Here is a 23,835-nt window from a genome sequence, read left to right as displayed (position 1 = left end):
TTGTTAAATTGCCTTACCCAAAACATTGTACCAACTTTCACTTCGACTTTCAGTTAATGAGATGATTTCCTATTTTCTTACTTCCTCCTCCAAAATGGGTATTATCTAATGTATTTGTTACCAAATGCTAATCTGATCTGTGGAATATTTTTACTTGTATTTGTTGTTATTTATATATCTAATTCCAAACAAGATTGAGTATCTTTTCTTCTGCCTATTAACTATTTTATGTCTTTTTAAGTAAAAGATCTATTTATGTCCTTTTCTTATTTATCGTTTGAGTTGTCAATTTTTTCTAACAGATTTTCAAGAGCTCAATATATATTATGGGAACTAAATTTTCATTGTTACACATGTAAAAAATCTTTTTTTTCTAGCTTACCACCTTTGTTTTTTTCTTTGCTTATGCTCGTTTGCTATGTACACTTTTAGATTCTTAAGTTTCTAAAATTCATCAGTCCTTTACTTTACGGGTTCTAGATTTAGATAGACATTCCCCAGTTTAAGGTATTTAAAATTTCACTCAGTTTTTCTCTTCTGTGACTGGCTTCCTTTACATTTAGATCTTTTCTCCATCTGGAATTTTTCTGGTCTAAGGAGTATGTTAATTTTGTTCTAAATGTCTAGACACTTGCTCAACACCATCTTTGGAATTATGTGCACTTTTCTCAGTGATCTGAAAACCATCTGTATACTAGAGATCTTTTCTTAACCATACATTAAATCTATTCCTGGAGTCCTTAATCTTTCATTGATCTTTTTATTAATTTTCCAATTCCACATTGCCTTAATTACTGTAGCTTTATGTTTAATATCTTCTCAGGCTTGACCACATTACTGTATTTTTCAAATACTAGAATTTTCATTTCTGTTCTTGATTATTTGTCATTCCATATGTATATGAAATTATTTTGTCAAGTTCCAAAAAAAAGGATTTTTGAGAGTTTCCTCATCATATTGCATCTTTCTTTACAAAAACAAAGTATATCTTTCTATTTATTTATGTCTACTTTCTCTCAGGAAAGCTGAAAAGTTTTCATTGTGCAGGTTCTACACGTTCCTGCTTTGTTATTAAGTAGTTTACATTTATAGTTGCTATTATAAACAATTTTTTTATATTTCTTTCATTATATTCCCTAACCAATAATTCTTTAGATTATTGAATGTTGTTTATTAATTAGATATTCAGCCACCTTAATAAATTGTGATGTCATTTGCAATATTTTTTAATTGATTCTCTTGGAATTGCCATGTAGAAATTTTATTATTTGTAAATAGTCACAATTTTAACTATTTTCCAATATTTATATTTGGTTATTACTTCCAGAAAACATTAAGTAATATAAAGGTGAGAACTTTTTCTTGATTTTAATAAAAATGTGTTTACCATTTTTACACTAAGCATAATGGTAGATTTTTGTATAACACAAAGTTTTTGTCAAGTTAGTGATCATCCTATTTCTTTACATTTTATTCTTTCATTTAAAAATAGATGATAAATTATATCAAGCTTTTAAAAGCACCTATGAAAGCTTTTTTGTTGTTTTAGTTGTTACAATGGTTAAAAATTATAATTGAATTTTCTAACATTGAACCTACATTCCTAGAAAAACTTTCAACTGGCCTCTAAATTCATCTTTCTTTCTCTAGGATCTCTTCTCTATCCATTCATCACAGTATCCAGGACAAATTCCTTAAACACAATTTTGATTAGGTTAATACCTTGCCCTAAAGCCCACAGTGGTTCTTTGTCTGCCATAAAATAACATCCAAATTCCTTAGAAAGGCATTCAAAGTCTTCCATATTGTTTTAACTCATCCGCACTGCCACATCTCACAAATAGTACACCTAGGTCCATTATTACTCCTTTTTGGCACGAAAAAATACATATTTTTTCTGTCACTTTTTCCATTTACATCTTCATTTGTTGAGAATGTAGTCATCCTGAAATTTTAAAAATCTACCTCTTTCATGAAATGTTCTCCAATGCCCTTAATGTGAAAATTATTTCCCTTTTTCAGGCCTCATAAAACACTATTGACCTTTCCTATAGCACATACATCAATATGCCTTGTAATAGAGACAAGCCTCATCACCTCTTTGAGATCCAGTCAAGATTGTAGACTTCTTAAAGTTATAAACTTCTATTACCTATTTTTATCTCTCCTGTCAACTAGAAGAATCTCTAGTAGAGCTCAAAAAATGTTGGTGGAATGGAATTTCTAGAACTTCTAGAAGTTCTAGAAGTTATCAACAGTTTCTGAAAATGATGAAGTCAACATTTTACCTCCTCATAAAATATACGCACACCCTTAAATGGAAAATATTCTAAACAAATATCAATGTCTTACCCTGAAACGTATTGATATTATCATCAACAAAAACAGGTTCTTCAAAATTGGAAGGCAATGGAGAAAAATCTTAAGACTGTGGAGGTGATCGCATTTTGTTTCCATCAAAAACAGTAAACAATCTAGAGACACAGGGTTTGTGACATAAATATATTTTGATCTGGGAGGAAATATGGAGATACTGTGGTTTCTTGAGAAGAGGAATGATATAAGGAAAGCGATGTTTCAGAAACACTATTCTGGACAATGGATACAAGATGAATTAAAAGGGAAGAGTGAGAGGTGCAACTAGAATTGTGGCACAGCAATGCCAGGTGAAGAGGGCCAGGAAAATCTGTAGCAGCAGAAATGAAGACAGAAAGATAAAGATGAGACAAAAGAAGATATAAATTTGAAAGTATAATATGAGTTCTTTTAGGTAAGCAACAACAAAAAAGAAGATATCGAGCATTTTAAGATTTATTTGACATCACATCCAACAAAATTGGACTAAGGGTTCCCAAAGCACTTTGCATGCTTCCACTTGGCATATTGAGGAAAAGCCTGTTGTCTTTCTCATTCCATCTGGCCTGGAGCCCTTGAGGGCAAGGACATGATGTATCCATCTTTATAACTTCAGTTCTTAGCATAGTGCAATGCATATGTTAGACCAAAGGAAAAAAATATTGTAGAACTGAACTGATGATAATTTATTATAAGTAAAAGGAAGAATTGAACTTGCACTTACAATCCAAGGAGTATAAGAGGTGGGGAGAGTGGGAGGGGGGCGTAGCAAATACACATAGATGTGTGAATAAGGCAGTCTTCCAAAAGGAAGTAGTAATAAAACCTCTTTAAGGGCAGAGTTTAAAATTATTGTGAATGTTCCACAGCATCTAGCACAGCAACGAACATGCAAAGGATGTTCGGCTAAAATTATTTTTTTAATTTTTTAAAGAACAGACAATAATAACTTAGATTCTTTCACCTCTTTTATTTTATCATAAACTATTTAAGTATAAGAGAGAGTCCAATGTTCTCAAAATCATTTAAGATTTTCTCCACTCCTGAATATTCTTTCTATACAGAGAAAAATACTTCAAGAGGCGATGCTGTTAAACTCTTATTCTAGAATTGACTAGAGAAAAATAAAATGAAGATTTTCCTTAAATCTGGTTTAAAAGAGCGGAAGATAAGTTGGGCTGTCAATTATTCTGGTCAATTAAACCAAGTCTTTCTGAAAATAAAAACTAAAAATAAAACTAAAAATATAATTTGATAATAAAGATGTATCTTTTCCTCAGTAATTAATTGCTTTAACTTTAGTGGTTACTTTAGTTATCATGATTTCTATTCACACTCTTTAGATCAATCTTGTGGATTCTCCTAAGATCTACTAATTTACTAACGAGTCATATTTTGTATGACAAACTATAATCTATTCATCTAGTCCAGAAGCAAGCAAATTTTTTTCTATAAAGGGCCAGATGTGTAATTATTTTAGGTTTCGCAGGCCACATGATCTCTGTCATAATTATTCAGTTCTGTTGTTGTAGGAGGAAAACAGCTATACACAATCCATAAGCAAATAAGTATGGTTATGTTAAAAAAAAAAAAAAAAAGGCAGTGGGCCAGCTTTAGCCAGTGGCTATACTTTGCCAACCACTACTTTAGTCCATTACTCTTATTTTAACTATAAAAATTCTCAAATATACAAAAAAAAACCCATATACTATTATTTAGATTTAATAATTGTTAATATTTGTCATATTTACACTTATTTTATTGCTGAATTACAATAAAGAAAATTTCTATATCATGAGATTTTTCTTCTTCATAAAGATAGCATGTATCTTTAAAAATAAAGACCTATGACTACCTAATGTAATCAAATAGATAATAATTTTCTAAAACCCATATTTAAATTTCTCCGAGTACTCCCCAAATTATTTCTATAGCTATTTTATTCAAATCAGGAATTCAATTAAAGATCAGATATTTGATTGTCATATATTAAAAGAAAAGTCTCTTTTAATCTAAAAGAGCTGTCTCTATCCCCCAGATGTGACTCACTGAGGAACAGTCTAATTTTTTTTTGCTTTTTTAAACTTAAGTTTATTGGGGTAACATTGGTTAATACAATCATATAATTTTCAGATGCACATTATAATTTGACATCTGAATATTCTACTGTGTGTTTACCACCCAAAGTCCAGTTTTCTTCAGCTACCATACATTTTATCCCCTTTATCCACTTTGCCCTCCCCCTAACCCCCTATATTTGACCCCCTTTACCGCTTCTACCTCTCCCCTCCTCATCCACCCCTTACCCTCTGGTAAACGCTAGTCTATAGTCCATGTCCATGAGTCTCTGTTTATTTGTCCTGTTTATTTGTTGCTTTTAGGTTTATATCCCACATATAAGTGATATCATGTGATTTTCAACTTTTTCTGTCTGGCTTATTTTGCATGGCATGATTATCTTGAGGTCCATCTGTGTTGATCCAGCAATCCCTCTACTGGGCATTTACCCCAAAGATTTGAAAACCCATATCCGAAAAGATATTTGCACACTGATATTCATAGCAGCATTATTTACAGTGGCCAGGACATGGAAGCAACTGAAGTGTCCTACAATAGATAGTTGGCTAAAGAAGCTATGGTACATATATAAATGGAATATTACTCAGCCATGAGAAGAGAGGAACAGTATAATTTTAAACAATGTGAAGCAGATCTGGAATCGATACATGTGACAGTAACATTGATATAGTGGCAAATGCAAAAATTTTTTGTTTATATTATTCTTAACACATTTACCTCAATTTTTTCCTCTATATTTAGTATTTATTTTTGTTTCACTTCTTTTAAAGCAGTTTGTAGAGCTGATTAGCGTAATTTAGACACATCAACGAAACCAGAGGATCACATATAACATAAAAACATAACCAAAGCATTGCTCTGAAATGTGAGTCCATGCTATGGGTGCTGTCTAAATGAAGACGGATAGAAAAGCCAGTTACTTTAATTAGACTTTAAAAATTCTAGATCAGTAAAATTCATCACCTTTAATGAAAGATGCTGATTATGTTTTCTTTCAAGAGGATATTACAGTATCCCAAATTGAACAAATAGAAAAGTAGGCACTTGGGATGACACTCTAGAGTTTACAGTGCCTTACAAAAGAGGAAAATCCTTTCCCAGGAAAATCTTGATCCCTGTGAAAACAAATCTGTTAGCTTACTAGGGAAATTCCAAACAATTACCCTGAATTTCATAAAATTTCCATGACATGAGAACTGTTGATATGTAGGTAGAAGTACACTTAATAAACAATGTTCAGAGTACAAACAGGGTACAATAAGATCAGATTGGTGAAACAAGCTTGTGTAGCACAGTTATGTGATGATGTAGTGTAAGCTTACAGATAAGGCGGCTGGAAAATGTAAATATGGAGATGAGAGGGGTTTTTGTTGCTTATGTTTTAAAGTATTTTAACTCATTAACATTAGGGAATAGGATCAGTAAAGAGTTTAGGAAAAGGACTGGACCAACTGTGATAATAGAAGTACATAAAGAAAAGGGAACCAAAAGGTACTCATTGGAAACTGGAGCAAAGCTGGACTTCCCTCAGTTGAGAAAAGCAGTTGAATTTATAAGGAACAGAAGGAGTTAAGGTATAGAATAAGACAGAAGGTAATAGAATTGTGCAACATCGTAACCACCCTCCACATGTGGTTATTTAAATTTAAATTAATTAAAATTAAATAAAGTAAAAATTCAGTTCCCTAGTCATGGCAGCCACATTTGCTCAGTAAGCACGTGTGACTATCGTATTGGATAGCACAGATAGAGAACGTTTTCACATTTCAGAAAGTTCTATTGGACAACGCTGAACTAAGGACATTAAAATGAGTAGGAAAGAGAAAGCAGCGGGGAAAGAGGTGAAAGAAGAAAGATGGTGATTCATAAATTCCTTTTCCCACTGGTGTTTAGCGTCTCTAGTTCTCATATGATGGTCAAGTTAGCCGCTGCCCTTCAGTGTTCGTGTTCTGCCATCAGAAAGGCGCTGGAGAGGTTACTGCCTTATGAAAGTTCTAGATGGTTGTAATTGTTGGAGCAGGGCATTAAGTTAGGGGTGGAGCCAAGGTTGGGCTTGGCAGAGAGTCATTATACTGATGAGGGCCTGTGCCCAGAATTTAAGGTGGATAAAGCACTCACTTTATCCACCTGCAAGAGCAGATTTTTTTCATTTCTGGTGTCCAGTGAGTCTTCAGTCGTTCATGGTCAATCTTACTACTAATATATATTGCTCAGACTAAGTCATAAGTCAACAATCTATCTTATTCGACTAATGAGAAATTCAGCCTGATCATCTCCTTTTATTTTATTTACTTATATCAAACAGTTCCTCTTAGAAGCATTCTTATTCATGGCAAGTAAATATAGACAGCCTATCTCCTCTCTAAGCTCCAAATAGCATGGAATTTCAAACAGCTGTTGAGTAACCTTTGCTACACACCTGCAGTGAAATGATAGCATTCTATAGAAGCTCTGACCCTCAGAGATGTCCTTCCTTTCAGGGATGTTTTTAGCATCCTTTTGGCCATAATCAACTTCTTATCCAATAGGTCTTTTGTTCCAGATTGCCATTTCGAATTGCATAGATTTCCTTCCACTCACAATATTTTTACCAGACCTTGCGAGGTGAAGAGAACATATCCCAAGAATGCTGTCAAATGCTGCCTTGTGAGAGTCACTCTATTTTTACAAACCTCAGGGCTGCTCAGTTCCCCATTTGCATGTGTGGGCAGCCATTTCTTCAGTGTGTTCCCTGTGTTCTAATTGGCTCACTATACAGATTCTTGGCTCTGTGCTTGGGAATTACCACTGACTTTTAACCCACCTCACCTGAAGAGCAGCTTTCTGTGTTTCCATTAGTATTTCAGGCACTGATCCTCATTTTCTAAATTACCTACAGGATTTAATTGGAGGTTTTATTTACTTTTAATCTGACAGCGATATTTTTTTAAAAATTCTGTACTCAAAAAGGGCAGAACTTTAAAGAGAGGAAATTAGTTGGGGAGAGAAAATATTCACTGAGGGAGAAAAATAGAGACTTCCCTGGACTTAGCTTGATCACTTAAAGAGAGCTGTAACTTATGCAGAGGACCTTATAATTGTAAGTATCACAGTTTTGCTTGTTTAAATTAGTGCTTTAAAAAAATCCTCACTCAACATTAGCAAATTTTCTGTCTCTTAAAGAACAACTTTGAGAATGACTATTTCCTAACACCCACCTAAATAGAAAGTTTGTAATTTTCTACTGTGACCTGAGTGGCTATGAGCATGGGCTAAATAATCCTCTGAATAATAAAAGCATCCAGGTTACACTGGACTTTTTAATATAAGAAGAAGCTAAACAACTTGCGAATAAAGCATAGGATAAAAAGCTCTTATCAATTGTATAATTCTCTATACTTTGGATCATTTTAAATGCCTGCCACTGAAAATCTTCAGTAAAGTAGTGAATCTTCCATGCCCTACAGAGAGCTGCCTTTCAGCTGGAAGAAGGGTGTGTCCCTAAGCTTTTACCTGGGAGCAATGATGATCTTGTCAAGCATTTTAGTGAGACCAGCCCAAGTTTTTAGGGTGGGGATCTAGACTGGTTATACGTACATTCAGTCCTTCTCCCAGAGAAGGTAGAAACACCTCAAAGCCTGCATGTAAGAACATCTACTGAGAAATTATTTTAATCAGACACCAGCTGAGTGGGGGAAAGAAAAAGAACAGAGAAGAAACAACTTTCCCTTAGTCCTGAATGTAAGAGAACCCAGCAGGGATGGACTGGCACTCCTTTAGAATAGCTGCGGTGCTGTTCATTTTTCTGGTAAGTGGATTCTGTTAAAAATTCTCCATGATCATTCTTGTTGTAAAGTGAGAACCTTTTAGAAAATGTTATTTAGTGTTATTTCTAACTTAAGCCCATTAAAAGTTTATGTTAATGATTTTTATGAACTAGATTTTTAGTTATTTCTTTAATTAAAGACTTAAGATCACATTAGTGCATCAGTGTCAACTCATCATATCACATCCATGACATCAAAGTCATTGTTAAGTGACGCTGGGAAAATATTGAATTTGGGAAAGTCATATCACTATTTATTAGCTCTTGGTTCAAATTCTCTTTTGAAGCTTGTCTTTTAAAGTAATATCACAGGTGTGTCCTGATTTTTAACCTCAACATTTTTCATTCTTTTGGTATCTTTACTAGTAGATTCACTATAATTTTTAAAACATAAAAATAGGATCCATATAAATTAAAATCATAGCAGTTTGTGACTGGCCTCACTATCCAAATAATCTCATCAGTGTCACTTGTGGTTGGGATCCATGTCACTAATATTGAAAGCCCTACACTGCTAACCTATGATTTTATTTAAAATGATATTTTGTTATTTAAAAAAAGGCAGTATGAGAGATTTATAAATGACACAGTAGATGAAGAAATGGCTCTAATTAAGAAGTAAGTATAATTATTACAATACTGGTTCTTACTAATGGAAAATCAGTAATGACTGTGATATACAAGTTGTACATTGATGGTCAGACAAATGTAATTAAATGTTTTATCATTGTTCCCCTTACATCTATATTTTCTTTTTAAAGATAATACTAAGTGCAGAACTGATGTGTTGCCTCAGTTTCACTTATGTCACAAATTTTAAAATCATAGTCTCACAGTAAAGTTAATGTAATCCAAAGAGACAAATGACAATTAAATCATGATCCAATTTGGCAGGGTACAGTGCTGTGGTTCATATATGTTTCTACTTGCTTTATTTTGGAACTGGATTGTTGGGTTTCTATAATAACAAATTAGATCTTTGATTTATGGTTTGAATTCAGTTTATTAATTAAGAGAGGTCATAGTCAGGAGATTTAATTACAAATGAGCATCAATAAATGGGTAGCTTTAGTTCCAAACTGCTCTTTAAACATAGGCCCTATTCCATGGACTTTTTAATGTGCCTTTAAGATCAATTGATATCATAACTTGGGATGTGGCAAGGATTAATAAACCTCACAGTATGTCATTTGAACATAAGAGTATCTATGAATTGTAAAATAAACAAATACTTTTATTTTTAATTTCATATAAATTTGATCCATTAAGGCCTATTATAGTTATAATTGATTAAAGTTCATTCAGATGCTTATGTACTTTCATTGACTCTATAAAACACCTTATTTCATTATTTTTATGATTATTCCTAAATAATTACATCCTGTAAAATTTCTTTAATCATCCACTTTCTAATTAGTCATTCTTCAGTAAAATTTATCATTTTATCAAAATCATGTGTCTTTATTGAACTTTCTCTCTTTCTAGAGAGGTTTCTGGACAGTTGTATTTTATTTTCTGAGTCTGGATAGGCATCTTTGTGTATTTTTGTTGCCAAATTTTACTTTAGAATCAATCACAGATTTTTCATATGCTTTATGAAAATTGTTTCTCAAAGAACTTATTCTGTGATTAAAATGTTTCATTTTTACATTATCGTAAGTATTTTTATAAAATATTTCACTTTCTAAAGTTTGGAAAGTCATAATTTATTTTTCCCTCTGATTTTACCAGATGATTTGCATAAATGTCTTTTGGAGTTATGCAGTCCATTTTTGCTTTAAAATACTATATTTTTTCTGAAAATTAACCACCACTATAGCAAACTTTTTCACTCACTTTTCTGCTAGGCTTACTGTGAATGTTTGCTTTTACAAAACAAAACAAAAAACAAACCAAAAAAACTATGTAAAGTCTTTATATTCTTTTCTACTTAAAGTCAGTAAGTGAAAATCTATAGCAGGGAGCAATTCTGAACACCTTTAAAACACTTAAACTAGTAGTATCTGTAATACGAATACACTTGCGTGCTGGACAGCCATAATTTTCAAGTATGTTATATAGTTTGCTCAATATACCTAAAGGTTTTAGACCTTGTTCAAAGTAGTGGTTTAGATCAGAGAGCATAAAGATGAAGAACCTGCTCTTGCAGCAACCAAGTTTGCCCCATGACTGTTCCATTATTTAGACAAGTCTCCTGAACAGACAATAGCCTACACCTATTATAACACAGCAAGCCAAATAATATTATTAATTCTGCATTTACTTTTCTTTCTTTTTGTTTCCATCAAATTAGTGTATGGAGGCAGGGGTTAGACTGTATTCTAGGCCAGAGAACAATGTTATCTATTCACCAAATATAAGAAATCTCAGAATGGATGTGACAATAATGTAAGGTATGTCATGGTCACTGTGGGAACACAAAATAGAACCAGTAGAATTTTTATTTATTTTTTATTTTTTGAACCAGTAGAATTTTTATAGTTCTAATTTCTAAAAATTACTTGCACATTTGTCAGGTCCAACTAGTCAAATCAATACAAACCTCAAGTTGTCTTTCCTATAAAAGCCAATTTCTACAGCAAAGAACTCAAATAAACCTATCTTTATCTGGTACCGGTAATGATCCAATTTCTTCAGTTCATCATACCAGCCTAGCGTCTTCTTTTCCCACAGTTAATATTCTCTTTCAAAAAGAAAAAAGAAAAGAAAAAACACCCTCTGACCACCAAATAAAGTAACTTCACAATTCGAACTTAGCTGAAATTATTTAGCACGTAAGCAGTTTATCAGAATATTTCTCAGCACTCAGGATGATATACTTAAAAAATAATATGTACTTTATTATGTAATTCATCAACTTATTTGAATCGCACATCTTAAATTCTCATAATTGTGTTCACTGATGTTTAAAGCAAAGGAAAGACTAACAAACTACTACAGACCAACAGAAGACAAGCAAAAGAAGGGATTCTTTATGCTTTCTTGCACATACTATAACGATATATATTATAGATATTAGTATTTCAGTAAAATATTTTATAAAAATGGAAGCAGTATTTCTGTTCACCTGCTTAGTAAAATTTATAAATTGTATTTAAGCAAAATAATTTCCATTTATATGGTGTGCTTAACTGCATCTTCTTTCACCTTTATGAAAATAGAGAGTACAAATTTATCATCATTTAATTGGTTTTAGTTGCTGCAGAGTAAAAATGTTTTGCCATGCCCGATTTGGGTAATAGAAAACTCTAAAGTACTAGGAAATGCTATCTTATTAATGTGAAGGACAAGATTCACCTATTGAACAAGGCTCATGAATCTAAAAAGTAACACTCTTATTTATACTCAGAGCTCTTAATTTCTAATAACTCTTCCTTCATTATACATTCTTTAAGAACATTGTTGCTGAATATCCCCAGGTCTCACTAGACATTGCCTAACATATAAGCAGGAGGCATGCTCAGCATTGCAGTTAGATTTATTACGCTTCCATCAATGAGACAACACTCTTTTGGAGTGCTGGGTCATGCCACCCTTGCTGGTTATGCTTGACATGTAAATTTCTTTAATGGATTTAGGCAGGTCAAAGTAGTTTAAATGCCATTGGCTGCTGATTTATGCCCTCATATTGGCTTATGAAAACAGAGCTCAATCTTTTAAACTTGTCCAATTAAAAACCATTTCCCCACAAATTAATGGCTGCCTGTGGCTCATAAAACCACTTGACTATAAGTTATTTGAAGGCAGGTTCTGTGTCTGATTCACTTTTATATCCTTCATAGCGCTTTGCACCAGTGCGAGATTGCTCAAGAGATGTCAAATTACATACATAAAGAGGAGGCATCAGAAGGGAATTTTTGGATAGCTTCTACTTCTTTTCCCCCACACACTCCAAAAAATCATCAATATATTAAACATGGAAATAATTGTTTCCCAGTACTTATTTTTATGGTATAGTATTACATTTACTTCACATTTCATCTAAAGCTTACCATAATATTTTTAGGTCTTAAACCCTTTAAAAGTCTTAATCCAGCCTTGGATCTACATAATACACAATCATTATGTACTTGTCAAATGAATAAACCAATGAATGAATAAGAGAAATCAACCTATCAAGAAGACAACTTCAGACTAATAACTTTTGTCCAAGTAATACAAAAAAAAAGACAAAAGAGGGGATTTTTTAAAAGAAGCAAATTATAATATTTTAACTTTGTCTCAAGTTCATTCTTGTGATGTATATAACAGTTAAACACATTAGAATTTTATGCTTAACAAAAACTGCCAAGTGACTGTGAAAGACCTCACAATTATTAACTGCAAGAGATTTTCCTTATAAAAATTACTATTCCTACTTTCAAGACCCTTTTTACTATATGCAAAGAAACGCAAAACTCAATATCCTCCCCGCCCCCAAAAAAAACAACCTAAAATGAACATAATTAAAGAGTCATTGAAATTAGCATGAGTCTACAGCTATACTACCCTGAACAAGCCTGATCTCGTCTGATCTCGGAAACTAAGTAGGGTCAGACCTGGTTAGTACCTGGATGGGAGACCACCTAGGAAGACCAGGTGCTGTAGGCATAAAAAATAAAAAGTAAGGGATTGTAAGCTGACAAGGTCCTTGCAATCTGTGAGGTCAACCAAGGATTGCCTTGTCTAAAAAAATAAATTAAAAAAAAAAAAGAAATTAGCATGAAGTTTTTTGTCCTGTGGCTTTTTTATTTTAAATACATGGGTTGGCTTCTACAATAGAGATGAAGGGAAGACTTATTGAGGATGCACTTCGAGTGAATTATTCACTGCTTTCTTAGAACGTTTGGATAAGAAAGGACTTCAGTCTCATATACAGATGAGGAAACTGAGGCACAGCATGGCTAAATGACTTACCCCAATTCCCATATCCAGTGGGCAAGAGAACTGACATGACTACTCCTGTATTCATCACTAAGTGAATCTCCATCACAGCCCCACAGCACGTATTCCCAATTTATTTCAGAATCCAAACTACTCCTTTAATTACCAGAAAATAACTATACCTTTACTCTAGGGACAAGGTCTAGATCATTCAGAATGATGTCCTTCTACTTCCCCTTCCTGATCAATTTATTTTAATCTTCATCCTTCCTCTCTTCTTTACCCTCTCTCTCTAAAGTCTTTTCTTTCTGCCTATTCCCTCCTACTCTCTCAATCTTCCTTAACCTCTCCTGTTCCGAATCAAAATAGCCTACTCTCCTATTGCTTCACCTTCAAAAAGCCACATCTCCCTCTCCCCAAATATCTGCTTGGATGTTACATCTAATTCTACCATCATTTCTGTTTCCTTATATCACCAAATTTCTTGAAAACATGGCATCTTCATGTCTTCTTCCCCTCCATCTTATTCCCCAAATCCTGTCAGTCAGGAAGGGCTTATTCCATCCAACTGAAAGCATTCTCCCAAAGGTCACAGAAAACCTCAGGATTTCCTCAGGATTCACTCCACTTAACTTTTTAATATCATCTGACACTTGTTTATACCATATTTGTCATTCAATTCTCCCTTCCTCTGACATCTGTGACATTGCATTATACTTTCTTCCTATTTCTTTGGCCACTTCTTTTTCTATCTCTTCCTTTGTTTCTTGTTTATTGTCATTATTCCCAGTTATATAAATGTAGGAATTCCCCTAGTTTCATTCTCAGCCACAGGTTGTTTCTTTGCTGTATTCTCTACTTTACAAATTTCAAATTCTCCTATGATTTCAACCATCCTACCTAAGCAGAAGTAACTCAAATCTATATACTATTGTTCATAGTGCTGACACATATTTCAAATCACTGAACATCTTCACCAGGCATTTCTCTGACATCTCAAACTTGACGTGTTCTAACCTGCTAAATTCTGCTTCTGTCTTGCTCCTGATCGCCTCGTTTAAAAACTGCTATCAACTGAGATTCTTCCCTCTCTTGAGTCCCACATCCCATTTGTTCTCAAGCCTTTTCAGTTTCAACCATGCATTTAGTATCTCTCCCTTGATCTTTTCCAGTTTGTTCCCACTGCCACTGCTCTGGTTCAGATCCTCCCCATCCCTGGACTGACTTGCAGAAACTCAACTGCTTGTAGCCTATAATCACTGCCTCTTCCCACCACTCCCACCAATTGTTGTCAGAGTCATTTTCCTAAATCTACAATTTTAACATGTCTTTGCCATGATCAAAAAACTTCAATGTTTTCCTACTGCACACTGGGATTTGTTGTTAGAATCAGAAAGGTAATTGTACATAATTTAGTCAATTCCAGTCATTTTACAAATTAGAAAACTAAAGCTCAGAGAATTTAGGAAGTACATTGAAAGTTTTCTGACTCTACCAAGTGCTCTTTTTATCTCATTATCTTTGAAAGTCAAAAAGTGACTTCGTTTCAGAGTTAATTCTTGACTTTGAGCAAAAGACAATATGGTTATGGCAACACAACATATTTTTAAGCAGACTTGGCAGTTTTTTAATTACTGTTCCAATTGAGAGCCTGACACTATGGTGAAACCTACTCCTTCTTCTGCCTAAGTTGCCTCTCATGGGAAAAAGAATGACCCAGCTTCATAAAGTTGGAAGATTAGTCATCTGGCATAGTTCTCCAAAACAAACAGCAGGCACTGACATTTCACTGTGGTCAGGAAAGTGCAAGACAGATAACAGATGAACACATAATTCTGTAAGCTATGAAGAAATGGTTTCCCCAACACAGACAAATAAGGTATCCCCATATCCCCATCCCATAACCACAAATGAGAGAGGAATAAATACTCATGAGTTCACAGGTAGCAAGTAGTACACATCTACATTAACATCATTTCAATCCTGCACCCAAGAGGAAATCTACAATATCATTTCAGTTACGTGTCCAAACCATTTGGGCCATTTACTTTTCCTTTTTTTCCCTTCAGTATTACTACTATTATTGGTGTTATTATTGTACATAAGCATTTCTAATCACAAGGATAATATGAGATTAGATTAAAATTTTTAGATTTAAATTTTTTTGAATTCTAAAAATTGTAATGTCAGTTCTTTGTAGTATATTTTACTGAGTAATTTTCTTAAAATAGGCTATCTTGTACTTTATCATAAAACCAACGCCTCAAGTACAAATTTAGGCTGAATTGTATTGGATTGTATTAACCGTAAATTAATATCCAAACCTCGATTTCATCTGTAAAATAAAGATTATTATAGTACTCACCACACGTATTTGTGAAGATTAAACACATGAATTTCTCTAAACATGTTGTCTAGTAGTTATCATTCAGCGAATTGTAATAGTAATGATGATTATGATTGACATTAAATATATGCCATGAGTATATAACTCCTATAGTAAAAATATTACCTCTTTAAACTACTAATATGAATCATAAATGCATATTTTCTTGAATTATCAATTATGGCAATTTAAAAAAATATGTACTAGAAGACTAATATTTTATTTTTAATTTAATGGTGGAATTAAAACCAACTAACTATAAAAAGTAGTTTACTATATTTTGAAATTACTATTAGTAATATTTTTAAAAATGTAAACTATAATTTTCTTTGAGTAATAAAGGTAAATCCTGATTGTGATAACAGTTTTTATACTTTGCAATTCTGAAAAATTCAAATAGAAGTTAAAAATGTCTTATTTAGACAGAAATAAGACCTAAAGATTTACATCATATTTAGTTAATTTTAAGTGCAGTTTAGAACGATAAATGCAAACTAGCCTACAAAGCAATATCTAATTTTTTACATAAATATTTTGATGTCTCAAGTATACTGACATATTAGACTTAATACATTAAGTGTCTGTGTTTTTAGAAAGGCCTTTGGTTTTCAGAGAAAAATAAGTTAAATTATCCTGATTTTATATTATAAGTCATATGTATAGATGAAGTCCAGAGCTGAAACTAGGTAGAGCTCTGCTTGACTAGTTCACTTATTTAAAACAGGAGAATGTGATGACAGAAGGAGATTTGACTTTGAGAGGTGAACACAAAACGCAATATAAAGATGATATATTATTGAATTGTACAATTTAAATATATAATTTTATTAACCAATGTCATCCCTAATAAATTTATATAAAAATAACTAAATGAATAGATTAGATAGATAGATAGATAGATAGATGATAGATAGATAGATAGATAGATAGATAGATAGATAGATAGATATTTAAATAAATAAAGCAAGAGAAAAAACCAAATGGAAGTTACTTATCCAGCTATTTGTCCCCATTCTACAATTTATTCTCCTTGCTATGGAAGGATACATTTAAATCACCTATTCTGTGCTAACAATAAAATCAAATACAAACTCATTTTTACATAAAGAAAATTATTTGCTTTTATTTTGGAACTTTTTATTCTCATATAAAAAGCAAGTGAAAAATTTATTAACAAGATTTTCAAGAATACTAGAAAACCTTCCACTTAGAATTGAAATGCGAAGGAACAAGTATTCTAAAGTTTCCTGGATATTTTGTACTTTGTGTCTTTCTTACTCCAAAATATTTTTTTCTATTTCCATCTGTGGCTAGTCAGATGTTGAAACTATAGTAAAAAATTTTAGTATCATCATTTATTGTTCAATATCACTAAATATGCATCAGAGTATCTCTAGCTCTTCAGGTACAAGGTTTACTAAGAGAGCCTGAAATTCCAACCCTCATTCCCACTGGGTTCTAGCTTCAAATGTCCTAGCTCAAATGATTACAAGAATTTGCATAGGCTAAGAATGAAAAAGAGGTTAAAAAATAAGAGTAATAAAAAGAAGAAGAGCAAAATTAAAGAGTAAAAAACTAAAAGTAAAGCAACATCATCAGACCTGAGAGATATACCAGCTCCACTTGCTACTAAGACTGAGAAAATAATTATAATGAATTAGATTTGTTTGATGTTTTTATATGATTTGATAACATAAATTGTAGAGCATTTAATTAAAAATTAACTATTATGTTTATCTTATTTTTTTAATAGGTGGTGGTGGAAGTTAATAGTGAATTTCGAATCCAGGTAACATAAACCAATTTATTTTTTAAAAATTAAAACGAAGAAAATGGTTTGGAAGTAGCAACATATCCCCCCAATAAAAACTCATCCTTATAAGTAACATTTATGTTATGCTAAAATTAATAGATTACCAAAATTACCAATTATCCCAATTAAACATCCTTTGTTTCTGACATTACAATTACCCTCTCCTCCAAATTCTCAGTAGAAAATGAATTATGAATAAAAGTTAATAGGTACCATTACTTTACCCTGCCCATTCAAGGTAAGAGATTATAACACTAAAAATGGCACCATCAAGTGGCATTCAATCAGAAGACAAAAACGTGAATGGATCAAATTCGCTGCAGCCTGTCGTGAAGGTGAAGACAACTCAAAGAGGAACCCAATCGCCAAAGTAAGTATCAACCCAAAAGCATAAAGTTGAAAATCAAAATGAATGAAGTTAAAGTTCCAAAAGAACTTGTCTTTTAAATATTTCATGAACAGATCTCACTGAGAAGTTATGATGCAGAACAGAACTATAGTCATTCAGATTATAAAAATGAAAGTCATTAAAAGGATAAATTAAGTAATTTAGGCACTCAGGTAAACAGTTAAACATTGACTCACCTCATTGGTGAAATTAATACATGACCATATGTTATCTCAAATTTTAAATTTTAAAAATATAGCGATTTAAATAATAAATTTAACACTCAGCACATTCACAGGAACTCTTTCAACATGTGCTCTTTCTGTCTCATAAACTATTATAACTGAATTCCTACTTTGGCCTTGTTTATGAACATTCACAATGTATCCTCTTTCATACTCTTTCCTTTCATTTTTCCTCATATTCCTTTATGTACACACACACACACAAATGCACACACATATACTAAGGAACACATCCCCACACACAGACTCACTCATATACAAATATATGTGTATGTACAGACACACATGCAAACATAAACACACTTTCATACAGATACACAGAGACAATCCCCATACGATATTTTATTTCAAATAAAGAGTCCTGGTTTCTATAACCATTTATTTGGGGTGCTCTTCTTACTTTTTTGCTAATACATCCTCACCATTTTCAGAATTAAGAGCTTCTACGCAGAGCCAGATAACTCTTGTTCCCTACATAAATCCACTTAAACCTTCTTCTAAAACCACAATTTTAAAAAATTCTGAATTGGAAGATCGATGTTATATGATGACAACATTGGCCAACTCTTTAAGAAGGCAAGGAGTTTCCTACTCTAGACCCAGTGCTAGCACAGAGCCTAAAAATAATATGATCGAATTGTAAATATTGATTGAATGAATGAATGAATGAATGATGATTGCATAGACTTAGATTTATTAGGGTGATATTTTACTTTTCTCCCATTTGGTAGAAACACAAATTGAATTTCTTTAATTCCATCATCAGTTACCATTGAAAATACTAGAGTTGTGAGTACTCCACTTACCTAGGAAAATAATTCTCTATTTCCAAAATTTCCCCCAAAATAATAGGGACAGAATATTCAACAATTCTCAAGAAAGACAGATGTTATATATCAAACACAGCAGACTTTATTTGTTTCCTGTAATATTTTCATTTGCGCTTTTTCTGCAGATTCATTCAGATTGTGCTGCAAACCAGCAAGTTACATATCGCATCTCTGGAGTAGGAATTGATCAACCACCTTATGGAATCTTCATTATTAATCAAAAAACTGGTGAAATTAATATAACATCTATAGTCGATCGAGAAGTCACTCCATTTTTCATTGTAAGTGGGTGCCATGTCAATATATATGTTCAGGCCTAAATTATTTTTGGCATATCTTAAGCTCAGATCATACTTGATTTGATGTCAAGAGACTCAATGTTATTTTTGGTTGTCTTTTAATTTGTGATCAGCCCATGACCCAAAAGACATACAGAGAAAATTGAGAGACGAGGCTTGTTTCACATGAGGGCCTTAGCAAAATGTTAATCCCTGGTCTGGTCCCAGTGGCAAACTAGAGTATTTGTTTGGAAGGACAAATAAATACTCAACTTTTACTTCTCTCTCTTTAATTCAGTTGAAAATGTTGGCTCCTTCTAACTCCAAAGCTAACCGATGATTTCATAGCTACTACAGGAGTCTTTTCTGAGTGAACATACTTTATTATAAATACACATTGCTCAAGCTAACCTGAGCACAGAACGTGCTGCGGAAAGACTTCAGTTCCACCTTAACTGAATCTTACTCTATTCTTTACAGTAGCTGTGACAAAGCTTACGTGTGCTCACTCTTCAAATCCTCTACTTCATATCCACTTTAAGCAGCTGACCTCGTGACCAACTTCATTAAAAACTCTGAGGCCCTCCATCACAAATTTGTACAATTAATCCTCTCTTCTTCAGCTCAGAAATATTTTACATTAAATCTAAAAACAAGATGAATTTTCTATTTCTTTTTTTTTTGCAGTTTATCTCGAGATTTCCATTATCTCATAATTACCTGGCTCTTCAAGAACCTTATTCTATCAGCTTTGTTTTTTCATGTCTCTTCTGTTTGCTCTGTTGGTTGCTTTCATCAGTCAACACTTATTAACACTTAAAATTAAAATTAAAAAATAGAGAAAACTTTCCTTGATCTTGTAACTTCTTCTTTTAAAACCTTTCCAATCCATATCCAAAAATATCTGCAAATAATAATTTATGCTTGCTGCTTTCATTCATACTGTTTGTTTGTATTCCTCAAACTATTTTAATTCCTTAGTCTTTTCTATTCCTAATTTATATTCCTGCTTTATCTCCCACAATATTTTCCCCCAAACTCTCTAAATCAGCATGCTAGCCTATTAGCTTTTCTTGAAGCACAATTCATTTTTATATGAAATATACCAAACAGGTAAAATAGTATGTATTATACTTGTGAACAATAAATAATAATACAAACACTCATATAGCCACCACCCATCTTATGAATGCTAAATTTCTTTGAAGCCCCCGTGTGGTTTTCTCTTTCCACAGCCTCGACCACCCGCTGTGCTCATAGTACCTAATTTCAAACAATGTATTTTCATAGCTCCGTTTCCTCCTTCACATAAATCCCTTTGCTTGGAACACTCTGCCAATTCCAGCTCCGGCTGTATAAATTGTCTTTCAAGATCTATCCTAATCATTACATCTTCCTATGACATCATAATATTTTTTTTCATTCCTTTTGTAACTGATTGTTACTGTTTCTCAAATGGCATTTTGATTTGTGTTTGCCTTTCCTTATTGATTATAAGTGCTGCTTGTGCTTACACTCTAGTCGGAGATAAAGCCTTATTTTTCTTTTTGTTATCCACAGTGCCAAGTATAGTACCCAACAAAGTAAAAACTTAATATTTGTTGCACCGTATATTAATTATTCCTCTTTTCTCTCTTAGATCTATTGCCGGGCTCTGAATTCACAGGGCCAAGATTTAGAGAGGCCTCTTGAGCTCAGAGTCAGGGTTTTGGATATAAATGACAACCCTCCTGTATTTTCCATGTCTACTTTTCTAGGACAAATAGAAGAAAATTCTAATGCAAGTAAGTAATCAAATTTGTTAAGTAAACAAAAATATACTGGCCTCCAGATCCTTCTTAATAGCCAGGCAACTAGTGGCTAAACTATGTCAATGTACTATATCACAAATGTAAGAGATAATTATAGAAAAGCATGCAAAAGAGCAAGGGATGAGGAAGTCTCTATAATGGCTTTCCCTTCAACTGTGGAAGCAGCTTCGATCTATCATACACAAGGAGCAACTCCAAAGTAATGAGAAGAATTTTCTCATTAACTCACACACCAACTCCATAGTAGATTCTTAAGGAGGAATTCCAAAGAGACTTTGCACGGTGGTGGCAGGGGCACTGGGAGGAGAATTTAGCCTCCCAGAGTGAAGGCTTTGAAGGGCAATCTCATCCACTTCTATTCATATTGCTTTTTTTTTCCTTCTTCCTTTTTTTTTAAAAATTAATTAATTAATTGATTTTTAATTTTAACTACTTTAAAGTCACTCATAGAAATCACTTTCAGGCAATGTATTTTGTTGCCATAGTCTTCAAGAGCTTTCCTTGAGGGCAAATAAATGCAAAATAAGTATTGTTTCCCCTTCTTACACGTGATTTAATAAATATAGGTTTTGTTGGCTTTTTACTCAAGTCACTGATTTTATATATTTTAAATGTATACTAAACTTAATTCTGTTTGGTTCATATTCAAAGGTGATTGTCTCAAGTGGTGCTAGTAGAGTGACCCCAGAAAACCTATAACCGGATAGAGCATTTACCTGAAAGAGGTTCCACTATCTTAAAGTGCAATGGCCTCCTTATGGACTACTATAAATGGCAACATTTAAAATGCCAAATAGTCAGTCACTAGGAAGGGATAGTATATTAACTACTTAGTATACCATTAAAGATTGTCCTAAATAAATTAAAATCATCAGAGATCATTTCTCAATTAAATTCAAAACTTCAACTTACCATAGTTACCTTTAACATTTAAGTGGTATAACTTCTTATAAATTAAAAAAAAATCCTTATATTTCACTTTTATTAATTAAAATACTATACCTATATTTCTAACTTTTAAAATATCATTCTAAAGTGTTTTTTGAAAAATTTCATACAATACGAAAAGAAAAAATAGAATAAAATTTGTTGGGGCTTTTACTCTGCAGAAGTAAGTACTATCATTAGTTATTTAGGTACATATGTTCTGTAAGAAAACAAACATAAATAAACATGTTTTTGGAAAGAAATGAGACCCTTTTCTACATACTAATCCACAATGTGAACTTTTATTTAAATATATTTTTGACATATTTCCATATTAGGAAATAAGAGAATTCTTCATTTCTTTTAACAGTTGTACCAGATTCACTGTACAAGCATACCATAATTAATTAATTAATTGTCTATTTTTAAAATGATGCCGAAATGAATACAGAGAGAGAAGTAGAGAGCGAGAGAGAAGGGGAGATAGATGGGAGATACTCTGGTGCATTTGTGTTTATAAGACACAAATTGTGCTTAAAATAGTTTGTAGAGAAAAATTCTAGTTTATGAACACTGGCAGCTTTTCACATTCTTCACTGTCCTTCATCAAAACTACTTATGAGATTAATGGAAAAGATGAAGGATAAGACAAAGTATGTAGTTAAACAAGCATCTCTTTAACCTACTAGTTACCTAGACTTCACTAGGGATCATGCAAAACAGAACAATAATATATATTTATTGAATGTACATTATTCAGTAAGAACTCTTTATAATTTTCTCTCATTAAGCTGTTTACTTCTTTCATGAACTCACTGAGGATGGTACTAAAGCATCCCCATTTTCAAATGTGGAAACTGAGGCTGAGATCATACAGCTAGAAAGTGCTATAGTTGGGAAAGAGTTGATATGACCTTAATATCATTTCATTTCACTACAGCAGCCTTGAAAAAAGAAGAAATGGAAAGGCAGAATAAAACATTTCTTTGTTTTCTGTCTAGGTTCTTAGTAAAATGTGATCTTTTTGTCAATGCAAAGGTATAGAAAGGAGCTGAGATATTAATATATTGAAGAAATAGAGAGCAAAAATAGTAGAGTGCACATTATGTAGACCAATTAACCCTAACACCTTGTTGGAAAAGCAATATACTATAACATACAATAACAAAAATGCAAACTGTCCATTTGCAATCAATTTTCCTTGATTTCTAGATACACTGGTGATGAGACTCAATGCTACTGATGCAGATGAACCAAATAATTTGAACTCAAAGATAGCCTTCAAGATCATAAGCCAGGAACCTTCTGATTCACCCATGTTTATTATCAACAGATACACTGGAGAAATTCGAACAATGAATAATTTTCTAGACAGAGAGGTAATTTCTTTTTCGTTTAATGGGTTGTTAGTCTTATAAGAACTGATTCTAAAATTAGGACTATCTAAAGAAGAAAAAGAAAAAATATTTTTTAAAGTTTAATTACATAATCTTTTCACATAATGATGACATTAAAAACATCTTTAAAGTGAAAAAAAATATAGGAATTCTTCAAATACATTTTATACTGTCATTTTTCATTTAATGTTACTTAGGATTTGCCTTAAATTAAGAAAACTATTCTGAGAGTACATAAAAATATGCACAAGGTAGAGGCAAAGCTCTATTTTTTTAAATGAGTTCTATAACAAAATAAATTAAGAAGCATTTGCTATCACAGCTTCCATCTTGGCGAGTCACAATGCATGTGAACATGGAAGAGGCTCCAAGAATTTTTACGGGCTAAGAAACTTGTTAATCTTTCCTTAACCCAGTATATCCTGAACTCATCTGACAACAGATATTCTTTTATTTTTCTTCCTGTGTCACCTCTACTGACAGCCCATTGATTACTTTGGGAAATGAATCACAGGATCAGAATGATAGAAATTAACAGCCTGATCAATCTTTTCAGTTACAAATAAGAAAATAATTATTGATTGTTACCAAATTAGAGTAAGCATTACATGATTTCTATCACATCATGTGGTCCCACAATTTAATTTAAAAGTATCAA

At 32.6% G+C, this 23,835-nt stretch overlaps 1 protein-coding gene and 1 pseudogene across 1 annotated transcript in view; both read left to right on the top strand.

The window, feature by feature from the left end:
* The first annotated feature begins 8,173 nt into the window (after positions 1-8,173).
* The window catches only part of DSG1 (desmoglein 1), a 35,173-nt gene continuing 19,511 nt past the window's right edge, over positions 8,174-23,835 (top strand). The window contains exons 1-6 of the mRNA XM_011361996.1: positions 8,174-8,221; positions 17,242-17,277; positions 17,540-17,671; positions 18,890-19,045; positions 20,682-20,826; positions 22,993-23,159. Of these exons, the coding sequence (XP_011360298.1) occupies positions 8,174-8,221; positions 17,242-17,277; positions 17,540-17,671; positions 18,890-19,045; positions 20,682-20,826; positions 22,993-23,159 (684 nt within the window). The remainder of the gene's footprint in view (positions 8,222-17,241; positions 17,278-17,539; positions 17,672-18,889; positions 19,046-20,681; positions 20,827-22,992; positions 23,160-23,835) is intronic.
* On the top strand, positions 12,711-12,829 carry LOC111741666 (annotated as a pseudogene).

Source organism: Pteropus vampyrus, unplaced genomic scaffold (assembly GCF_000151845.1).
Source record: "Pteropus vampyrus isolate Shadow unplaced genomic scaffold, Pvam_2.0 Scaffold3, whole genome shotgun sequence".
In the NCBI taxonomy this organism is placed as follows: Eukaryota; Metazoa; Chordata; class Mammalia; order Chiroptera; family Pteropodidae; genus Pteropus; species Pteropus vampyrus.
The sequence above is the reverse complement of the archived record's forward strand: the minus strand, read 5'-3'. Positions and strand labels throughout refer to the sequence as shown.